General features: G+C 41.4%; 1 protein-coding gene across 1 annotated transcript in view; it reads right to left on the bottom strand.

Annotated features, from left to right (window-relative positions):
* Positions 1–387: 387 nt before the first annotated feature.
* LOC141121986 (uncharacterized) overlaps positions 388–11,957 on the bottom strand; it is a 159,885-nt gene continuing 148,315 nt past the window's right edge. The window contains exon 10 of the mRNA XM_073611771.1: positions 388–3,929. Coding sequence (XP_073467872.1) covers positions 2,814–3,929 — 1,116 coding nt within the window. The 3' untranslated portion in view covers positions 388–2,813. The remainder of the gene's footprint in view (positions 3,930–11,957) is intronic.

Genomic DNA, 11,957 nt, shown 5'->3' with positions numbered 1-11,957 from the left:
GATGACTTTCGAGTTCATTGCCATCATTCCTGACCACTGTGGCCGGGGAAGCTGTGAATTATTTTTAATCTACAGGATTTATATAGCGCCAACAGTTTGCGCAGCATGTTTAAGTCCTGGAGGTGAGTATGGGAGGAGGTAACAAGGGAGCTAGAGAGTAGGAGGCATTGGGAAGAGCGGAGAGGATGATTTAGGAGATGTCTGCAGATGAGGTTGGCGATGTAGCTGGGGGTGATGCTGTGTATGGCTTTGTATGTTGTGGTTAGTGGAATCACTTCCCACTCCACTTGAGTACTTCCATCATATCCCGCTTCCTCCAGCCTGAAGATAGATATCAGATATTATAACCGCATATTACAACCAAGAACTAGGCAGGACTCATTCGGCTGCAAAGCTGGAACACATTTATTTGAACAAACTAACACAGAATATATACACCATAGGAGGACACCCCCCTCCTGATCATATTACCCTAACAATACAAACTGCACACAGGAATATAATTAGAACAGACATATACTATAAATGCTATGTTAATTAGCTACCTGAATGACAGAGGTTTCATTCCAGGTCAGACTTGCCGACTTCTACAATACTGAATACAGTGTACTGGACAATACACATTATTACAAGTATAAACACAACCCACGATGGTTTGCTTAGCAGACAGACAAAAGGTGAGTTAATTGGTACAAATAACAATGGTTGAAAGACCCCTAGGAGGCACACTAGAGCTACTTGCAATAAACACATTATAGGAGGCAACTCCAGACAGGAGGCTTGCTGATGACATCAACATCTGCTATGACTCCCATAGTGTGGAACAGTCCCTGCTGGAAATGTGGCATCTAGGCCTTTTACATGGACACCGGGCTTAGAGTCCCAGAGTCTGTGTGTCTTGGGGAGACATGTACTTGAATCTAAAGTAACAAGACCACTCCATGAGTACCCCATACACTTTCCAAAAAGTAGTGTTCCCTTAAATGCCAGGGCCCATAGTCAGTGGGTGAGAGGCTTGCTCCCAGTCCTCTCCAAAAGCCCCTGTCCCGGCTAGGTCAGTCACAGTTAGTATTTTGAATTTTATACGGTGGGATAGGGGAAGCCAGTGAAGGGATTGGCAGAGAGGGGCAGCAGTCAAGGATTGGTTAGTAAGATGTATTATTCTACCTGCAGCATTCATAATAGATTGAAGGGGGAATAGTCTGTGTAAAGGTCAGTCAGTGAGGAGAGGGTTGCAGTAGTCGAGGTGGGAAATAACCAAGGAGTGAATAAGTTGTTTTGTGGTGTCATTAGTCAGGAGGGGGCAAATTATAGAAACATTGTGGAGGTTAAGGTGGCAAGATGTAGCCGGTGATTGGATGTGGGGACTGTAGGAGAGGTCAGAGTCTAGGATTATGCCCAGAACCCTGACATGTGTGGAGGCACCAATGGCTGTGCCGCTGATCTTGATGGTGAAGTCCTAGGGAGGGGATCGGGGAGGAGGAAATATTACAAGCTCAGTTTTAGAAAGATTAAGTTTGAGGAAATGGTGTGACATCCATACTGATATGTCACTCAGTAAGTTTCTGATATGTGAGGAGGTTGAGGGAGTAAGAATGGAGCATGATCCGCTCTCCATTATCTTCAGTGGAGGGCAGAGGGGACATGAAGGGTCTGATAGACTCCTGATGTCTCATTAAAGACAACCTGTCACAACAAAAAATGCTATCATATTGGGGTTTATCTGTCCCTTATGACCCAAACACTTAAAACCCCACCCTAAAACTTTGAGTTCCCTCTTATTTACAAACAAACATTTTGTCTATATAATAAAAAAAAACAATGATTGCACTGCATATAACACCATGCATGCCAGAGTGAGAGCAATCATTCTACATCCATTATTCTGGGTTACCTCTACACAGAGGACCTGGAAAGGCTTTTAAAGCATCATCTATGGGGAAATATTGACTACCAAAGTTTGTCATTATTTCATCAGCACACACAATTTTAGGGCTGGACATGTTGTGTATCTATTTACTCGGCCCAACCTCATCTTTTATATTTTACCAAAAACTGGGTAAAATATTGCAATTGTCCTTTAAAATTACACTTAATGTATTTCTTACTGAAATGTACACTTGATAAGCCACTTGTTAGTTAATATCATGTGACATGAACTACCATCCTTTTAATCCCCAGGGACTCTGCTTTCAGAAAATATATGTTTGGGGGTACTAAACTAATCTTCAGGACAAAAATGTACTTTAACATGTGTGGAAAAAAAAAAAAATATACAAAAACAGCTCTGGCAGTATAAGGGTTAATGAGAGCTAGATACATTACACTGAGCACAGCAGAGTGATTCTAACATCTCCATCAGTAAATGTAGTGCAAAACACCATTATGGCCACTAGATGGAGCCAATGATATGAAAAAAATATGACCAAAACTTGTCACATTCGTTCAATTAATTTTCTTTTTTAAATAGACCTCTAAGTATTTGTGAAAGCTTACATGCCACAAAATGACAATGAAAGGTAATGACTCCATTTTTATTTTTCTACTGCTATCAAATTGCCAACACGGTACAACATTTCATGTCTTTGGTGATCTCTGATCTTCTTATGAGCTGTTTCTTACATGATGAAGATCAGCCATGGAGTAGATCTGAGGTGTATATCACGGTGTGCTTCTTCCCCACATGAGAGCTGTGATGTCCAGCAACATTCATATAGAAGACATTTCCTGCACTCAAGGCACTAATACACCTCAATGGTTGTGTGGGACCCCTGATGTACTGGCAGACAGGACTTCAGTGAGGAACAACTCCATCACTCAGGACAGGAAAGTGGCTTCTCCCCCGTGTGCAATCTCTGATGTTTGTAAAGACTGTACTTCTGTGTAAAGCTTTTCCCACACTCAGGACAGGAATATGGCTTCTCCCCTGTGTGAGATCTCTGATGTCTAGAAAGATTGGGCTTCATTGAAAAACATTTCCTGCAAACAGGACAGGAATATGGCTTCTCCCCTGTGTGAGACCTCTGATGTCTGTAAAGATTGGTCTGTACTGAAAAACATTTCCCGCACTCAGGACAGGAATATGGCTTCTCCCCTGTGTGAGATCTCTGATGCATAGAAAGAGCAGACTTCATTGAAAAACATTTCCCACAAACAGGACAGCAATATGGCTTCTCCCCTGTGTGAGATCTCTGATGTTTGTCAAAATTGAACTTCTGTGAAAAACATTTCCCACACTCAAGGCAGAAATACGGCTTCTCCCCAGTGTGCAACCTCTTATGTTTTTTAAGATTGGAGTGAATCGAAAAACATTTACCACACTCAGAACAAGAATACGGCTTCTCCCCAGTATGAGATCTCCGATGTGTGTATAAATGTGAGGAATGTGAAAAACATTTCCCGCACTCAGAACAGGAATATGGCTTCTCCCCCGTGTGAGACCTCTGATGTATTAAACATTCTGATTTTAGTACAAAACATTTCCCGCACTCAGGACAGGAATACGGCTTCTCACCCGTGTGCACTTTTTGATGTGTGTAAAGATGCGAGGGCCGTGAATAAGATTTTCCACACTCAGAACAGGAATACGGTTTCTCTCCAGTATGAGATATTTTATGGTCGTCAAGCCTTGATTTAAAAAGAAAACACTTCCCGCACTCAGAACAGGAATACGGCTTTGCCCCCGTGTGAGAACTATTATGCACATTAAGTTGGGATTTAAAGCGGAAACACTTGCCGCACTCAAGACAGGAATGTGGCTTCTCTGCTGTGTGAGCTCTTTTATGCACATTAAGTTTGGATTCAGAATGGAAACATTTCCTGCACTCAGGACAGGAATACGGCTTCTCTCCTGTGTGAGATCTTTTATGCACATTAAGTTTGGATTTAGAACAGAAACACTTCCCGCACTCAGTACAGGAAAAGCTCTTCTTTGTTGGAAGGACGGCACCGTCCCTCACAGTCTGAGGTTCCTCAGGATAAGAGGAATATGATGGTCCATCTACACTGTGTGGTGCCGGATTGACATTTGAGGTAGTCGGGTTTTCTCCTGGACTATACTGTGTGATGTCCTCATCTTCTACTTTACAGTCTGGAGACAAAGTGAGACAATCCTCTGAGGTTTTCCTCATCTCCCGTCCATCTACTAAAATAGAAATAAAAAGATTATTACTAGACATGAGCAGATTGGTTCCCCTAAACCAGGACTCCGCCCACATCAGGCAGCTTTGTCTCTGAGAATCTTACAATTCCCCCCTCAAGGTAACTAGTAAATGGGTCCTCTGATCTCCTACCAGTTCATTTCTTTAGTCATGGACCTTAGTCAGAGAGTGAGGAAACAACGAGAACTGTCTTTTATAGGAGTGACGGTGATGAAGGGATTATATGACAAGTGTCTCCACCCCCTCTATCACTCATTGCCATCTTCACAAGAAGTCCTAACCTTCCTATGATTTAGTCATATATAACAGCAGGGCTGAGCCCCACCAGAGGTCAAAGAGTGAGGATGGGGGAGATCAACCAAGATGAAGACTGGACTGATCCTAAAGACCACCATCATTGGGTTGACTCCTCCCTCATTATAGCTTTCTGTTTGAGGATGTTATCACATTATTATCAACACGTAAAAATCTGTGCTCCAATCAAATCATAAGATATAAAATGTCCATCTGGTAGGAAATGGGTGTAACAAAAGAGAATACATATTATGTGTATATATAGCAGTGGGTAGAGGGGAGAGAGCAGAAGTCAGGACTATGTAATGTAAAACATATTGTAGAAGATACAACAGGTAGGACTATATAGTATCAGAATGATGTAATGTACAACATAGAGTATATAGTGTAGGGGTCAGGAGTATGTAATTTACAATATAAATTATACAGTGTAAGGATCAGGACCCATAATATTGGTATTCAGTAATCAGTGGAAGATTAAATGTTTACATGAAACAAGTTGCAGAGGTCTCACAACGCTGCTTCCCATCTCCTGAGACTGAATACATTGTTTCTACGTGAATATATATGTATTTTTGGACAGGTTCTAGTGACAGAATATTGCGTACACATACCTGATGTGAAGTAAATAAAAGAGAAAATTGAGAGGTAACAGATCAAGATCTGTCTCTAAAAAAATGATTTTTAAGGATGCATATTTCTGTCATGAGGCAAGCACAACCACAAGGAATAATTCAAAAAATATATCATTTATACAATTTAAAACAGTCTTGGTCATTAAACAAAATGACCAAGATAATACTCATTTTCAAAGAGCTTGAACAGATGTTTCTTTGTATCGGGTAGCCAACGCGTTTCGCAGTCTAGATTACTGCTTCTTCGGGGCTGTTCCCCATGCATCCGCATAGTCCAAGTTACAGAAAAATATGAAATTAGTATCAAAAAGTGTACACAATAACTTTACAGAAGTACAATAATATTTTTCACTACGGTGCTTACCCAAATATCCTGACATTAATACCATTGCAACATCGAAGAGAAAGGGTGGACACCATCCAGTAATAAATAGGTGATGTCAGAGTCACCTATATAGTCTTGTGGATGTTGAACCATATGTATAGGTAAAAAGACAGTATCATAGATCATCTAGGAATGCAGAAATATATATGTATTAAGATGCAAATGCATCACTAACTCATGATGTATGAATAAAGTGAGAGAAAAATACCTCGTCACTTAAATAGACCATATATAAGAGCATTTCAATATAAACAAAGAGGCAAGAAAGGGAAAAGGGAGGGAAAAGGAAGGGAAGGGGGGAGAGAGGGAAAGGAGGGGGGAAAGAGAGAGAGGATGGGTATTTTAGGGGAAGATCGCTAATCAAACAGCTAATCACCCCTTAATCCCATCGGCTGACTATAAATATAAATGCGACTGCGAACAATTGTTGGCAGTCAAGGTAAAAGCATGAAAAAAACTAAGCCAGTTATTATGAACCCACCCTCCAAGCTACTAAGCATATTTCCCAAATCGCCAACTCCTACACTCAAAAGGGAACATATAAGCATACAGAAAGATACAATCTACCAAGGAAAAAAGGAAAACCGAAACAACTATATAGTGATCAAATATAGATACCTAGTGTGTTATCATCTGAAAAAACTGGAGAGAAGATCAGACAATGTTCAGTGCAAAAAACGAGGGCTAAGCCACTCCAAGGCCAAAGCATAGGCTCCAGCCCCACTCGTCCCGACCAAGGGCAAGAATACAGCCTCTAGTCCTCCACTAATACATGCGGCACGTCCTCCGCAACTGCCATGATGCTAGTCAAAGCGGGTGAATGGTTCCGGCTTCCTTTTTAAACACTGGTTGCAGCCGAAAATGAAACGAGCGGGGTCAGCTCACTGACATCACTTCCGGTGTAAGTGTCCCCCGGGTCGCGCATGTGCTGCGAATCCTCGATCGCCGCAATAGTGCCGAGCAAGGAGCCAGAGCTAAAGGTGCCATCCAGCTGCCAAGGGAGAGAAGGCAGCTTGTAAATGAGGAGACAATAGCCTCCTCATTTCTGGAGACACTCAAACATCCAACAATTGACCAACACTGGAAATTGTCCATCCTTTCTTAAAGATGCATAACGATCGCAAAACATAATGGCAGTATATTTTACTATCTTGCACTATTCGAGTGCTCATCCTCGTTCATTGATACATAGCATCCCTTTTAGCCAAGATCTTAGGCTACGCCGTAATTGTTCGAGGGAGGAAGACTTCAAAAAGGAAGCTAAAGCCCTTTTTGGGCGACTACTCAATAGGGGATACAGCAAAGAGGTTCTAAAAAGGGCCTATCAGAGGGCAAGATTGAACAAACAAGAGCAACTAATCTTTAAACCAAAGTCTCAGAGTAGTAATGCTACTACGAGATTGATCACTAGGTTTAGTGCACATCAAGATCAATTTCGTGCATTAATAGCCCAAAATTGCCACTTTTGTTCTGAAGATCCAATAATTTCAAAGTATGTATCAGACCGCCCAGAAATAGTCTATAGGAGATCACGATCCGTTAGGGACAGTCTTGTACACAGCCACCTCTCATCTTTATCAACAATGGAAGGGGCTGTGGGAGGTAATGGTACATACAGATGCGGAAAATGCGATCAGTGTCCCTGGATAAAAGAGGGAGAGGGCTGTTTATTACCTAGGGGAGGCTATATGAAATCTAGGTCATATGCCGACTGTGGTACCATCGGCGTGGTTTATCTGGCCACTTGCCCGTGTGGTGCATTTTACATTGGTAAAACCAAGCGTACTTTTGCCAGACGTGTATGTGACCACTTATGCTAGCTCGATGCCGGCTTACTTTATACACCTATATGTAGACATGTGGGTCTTAAATCATGGTTATGATCCATCATTTATTTAATTCTTTGCACTTGAGGTTATACCACAACAAGAAAGAGGAGGTGACTTTGATAAGAAAATCCTCCAACAAGAAACTAGATGGATTTTTAATCAAAAAGCAACTAGCCCGCCGGGTATGAACCTATAGTTTAAATCCTTCTTGTAGCATTTGCCCTGGAGACTACTTGATATGCCCCCCTTTTTTGTCGATCATTATAGGTGATATTAGGTAATAGAAAATGCATTTCCTGGAGAAAATGTGTGGGAATGCTGAATAGCATCTCCCCATCTGCTAGCTGCCTGTCCCCTGAACACACTGTAAAAAAAACATCTCCTCACTATCTGCCTGATTGAGAGACAGTGTGAGAGAACCCTTCAAACAAGCTATAATAAATCCACAACAGTACATGCTATGGAAACAGCGACTTCACCGTTAGAGACACACGGCCTTTGTGAATGTATCCGTATAAAATTTATGTTGGTAAAACTTAAAAATGTGGGCATGTCAGTGATTTAAAAAGAAGTTGGGTGTGCGTTTTGCTGGGAAATGTGAAGAATTTTATACATCAAAACTGCCCCATCATATTGCCACCATAAAAACGGCCCCCATCAAAACTGCCCCATCATATTGCCATTATCAAAACTGCCCCCATCATATTTCCCCGATCAAAATTGCCCCCATCATATTGCCACAGTCATAACTGCCCCATCAAAATTACCCCCATCATATTGCCACCATCAAAACTGCCCCATCAGAATTGCCCCATCATATTCCTCTATTATAAATCAGTACATGGCGTGTCTGTCCCCTCCCCCGGGCTCTGTAATTAGAGCCGAGATGCTCCAGCCACCTCCCCCCCTTTGTATAACAGAAGCTTTGGTAACCATGGCAACAAAAGCAACACAGTACACTCTAATGGCTAAAATTTCCTGAAATGACCACTAAACAAACAGCTTTTTCACAAAAACTGTAAAAGATATCAAACTGAAAAGATATAGCCAGATAGCTGAATATTTTGAGAACATTTTAAAGTTTGTTTGGTGTCTGTAGGTGAAAGTATGAAGGAGCTGAAACTTTTGGGAGCGGAAGAAGATTTTAAGGATCTGAAGCATGCTCCCATTGACTTCAATGTTAAAAAAAAGTGTTAAAAAGCTTAATATTTTAAAAAGTATAAATAGTAAAAAAAAAGTTGAAAAAAGTCCCATCATCAGCTGAAAGAGACAAACATTTTAATAGATGAATGGTTTTAATAGCTGAAAGTATGCAGAAGTTACGCAGAGCCAAAAAACGTACGGAACTAGAAAATGCATTTCCTGGGGAAAATGCGTGGGAATGCTGAATTGCTAAAATGGCCCCCAGCAAAACTGCCCCCATCATATTGCCATCAAAACGGCCCCATCATATTGCCCCCATCAAAACTGCCCCATCAGAATTGCCCCATCAAAACTGCCCCATCATATTGCCACCATCAAAACTGCCGCATCAGAATTACCCCATCATATTCCTCTATTATAAATCAGTACATGGTGTGTCTGTCCCCTCCCCTGGGGTCTGTAATCAGAGCTGAGATTGCCCAGCCACCTCCCCCCCGTGTATAACAGAAGCTTTGGTAACCATGGCAACAAAACAAACACAGTACACTGATTAATGGCTAAAATTTCCTGAAATTACCTCTAAACAAAAAGCTTTTTCTCAAAAACTGTAAAAGATATCAAACTGAAAAGATATAGCCAGATAGCTGAATATTTTGTGAACATTTTAAAGTTTGTTTGGCGTCTGTAGGTGAAAGTATGAAGGGGCTGAAACTTTTGGGAGCGGAAGATTTTAAGGATTTGAAGCATGCTCCCATTGACTACAATGTTAAAAAAAAAAGTGTTAAAAAGCTTAATATTTTAAAAAGTATAAATAGTAGAAAAAAAAGTTGAAAAAGTCCCATCATCAGCTGAAAGAGATGAACATTTTAATAGTTGAATGGTTTTAATAGCTGAAAGTATGCAGAAGTTACGCAGAGCCAAAAAACGTTCGGAATAAAATAAAAATAAATAAAATTGAATAACAATAGTGGGACTGCTAAAGCAGTCCCACTAACTAGAAAATGCATTTCCTGGGGAAAATGCGTAGGAATGCTGAATAGCTAAATTGACGGCCCCCATCAAAACTGCCCCCATCATATTGCTATCAAAACTGCCCCATCAAAATTGTCCCCATCAGAATTGCCCTATCAAAACTGCCCCCATCATACTGCCATCAAAACTGCCCCATCAGAATTGCCCCATCAAAATTGTCCCATCATATTTCCACCATCAAAACTGCCCCATCAAAACTGCCACCATCATATTGTCCCCATCAGAATTGCCCCATCATATTGCCACCATCAAAACTGCCCCATCATAATTGCCACCATCAAAACTGCCCCATCAGAATTACCCCATCAAAACTGCCCCATCATATTCCTCTATTATAAATCAGTACATGGTGTGTCTGTCCCCTCCCCCGGGCTCTGTAATCAGAGCTGAGATGTTCCAGCCACCTCCCCCCCTGTGTATAACAGAAGCTTTGGTAACCATGGCAACAAAAGCAGTACAGTACACTCTGTTTAAGCGATAAAATTTCCTGAAATGACCACTAAACAAACAGCTTTTTCACAAAAACTGTAAAAGATATCAAAATGAAAAGATATAGCCAGATAGCTGAATATTTTGTGAACATTTTAAAGTTTGTTTGGTGTCTGTAGGTGAAAGTATGAAGGAGCTGAAACTTTTGGGAGCGGAAAAAGATTAAGAATTTGAAGCATGCTCCAATTGACTTCAATGTTAAAAAAAGTGTTAAAAAGCTTAATATTTTAAAAAGTATAAATAGTAGAAAAAAGTTGAAAAAGTCCCATCATCAGCTGAAAGATGAACCCGTGAGTCGGGTCGCGCGGACTCGATCCCCGCTGGGATACCCGCTATCGCCTCACGGGGAGGAAGAACGGGGAGATGCTGATGTAAACAGCATCTCCCTGTTCTGCCTAGTGACAGTATCACTCGATCTCTGCTCCCCGTTATCGGAGCAGAGATCAGTGACGTCACACACACAGCCCATCCCCCTGACAGTTATAAAACACTCCCTAGTACTGATTTAACCCCTCCCCGCCCCCTAGTGGTTAACCCCTTCACTGCCAGTGTCATTTACATAGGAATCAGTGCATTTTTATAGCACCGATTGCTTTATAAATGACAATGGTCCCAAAATAGTGTCAAAAATGTCCGATGTGTCCGCCATAATGTCGCAGTCACGATAAAAAAAAAAAAAAAAAAAAATAATAAAAATGCCATAAAACTATCCCCCATTTTGTAAACGCTATAACTTTTGCGCAAACCAATCAATAAATTGCTTGTTGCGATTTTTTTTACCAAAAATATGTAGAAGAATACGTATCTGCCTTAATTGAGGAAAAAAATTGTTTTTCTTATATATTTTTGGGGGATATTATAGCAAAAAGTAAAAAATAATGCGTTTTTTTCAAAATTGTCGCTCTATTCTTGTTTATAGCGCAAAAAATAAAAACCGCAGAGGCGATCAAATACCACCAAAAGAAAGCTCTATTTGTGGAAAAAAACAGGACGTCAGTTTTGTTTGGGAGCCACGTCGCACGACCGCGCAATTGTCAGTTTAAGCGATGCAGTGCCGAATTGCAAAAAGTGCTCTGGTCAGGAAGGGGGTAAAATTCTTCCGGGGCTGAAGTGGTTAAGAACGGATGGACCGTTTCCAGTGTTGGTCAATTGTTGGATGTTTGGAGTGTCCCCGGAAATGGGAAGGCTATTGTCTCCTCATTTACCAGCTGCCTTCTCTCTCTTGGCAGCTGGATGGCGCCTATAGCTCTGGCTCCTTGCTCACCGCTATTGCGGCGATCGAGGATTCACAGCCTTTGCACGACCCGGTGGACGCTCGCACCGGAAGCGATGACCCCGCTCGTTTCACTTCCGGCTGGAACCAGTGTTTAAAAAGGAAGCCGGAACCATTCACCCGCTGTGACTCACATCAAGGCAGTTGCAGAGGACGTGCCGCATGTATTAGTGGAGGACTAGAGGCTGTATTCTTGCCCTTGGTCGGGACGAGCGGGACTGGAGCCTTTGCTTTGGCCTTGGAGTGGTTTAGCCCTCGTTTTTTGCTCAGAACATTGTCTGATCTTCTCTCCAGTTTTTTCAGATGATAACACACTAGGTATCTATATTTGATCACTATATAGTTGTTTCGGTTTTCCCTCTTTCCTTGGTACATTGTATCTTTCTGTATGCTAATATGTTCTCTTTGAGTGTAGGAGTTGGAGATTTGTGAAATATTTTAAATGAAAAAATAGTGGCGCCACTATTTTTTCATTTAAAATACTTTTTTTTAATTTACCGTATATACTCGAGTATAAGTCGAGTTTTTCAGCACATTTTTTTGTGCTGAAAGTGCCCCCCCCCCCCCCCCTCGACTTATACTCGAGTCAAGCACTTTTTCTGCAGCAAAAAATTTCATTTTCCGAACCGATTTTGGGGCCCCGTATCTCAGGGCCACTTAGTGCTAGGAACCCCAAATTTGGTGTGCAAACACAGTAGCACTGGTACCACAACATAT

This window comes from Aquarana catesbeiana, unplaced genomic scaffold, assembly GCF_042186555.1.
Source record: "Aquarana catesbeiana isolate 2022-GZ unplaced genomic scaffold, ASM4218655v1 unanchor236, whole genome shotgun sequence".
Lineage (NCBI taxonomy): Eukaryota > Metazoa > Chordata > Amphibia > Anura > Ranidae > Aquarana > Aquarana catesbeiana.
Note: the sequence above shows the minus strand (reverse complement) of the source record. Positions and strands in the feature narration are given on the sequence as shown.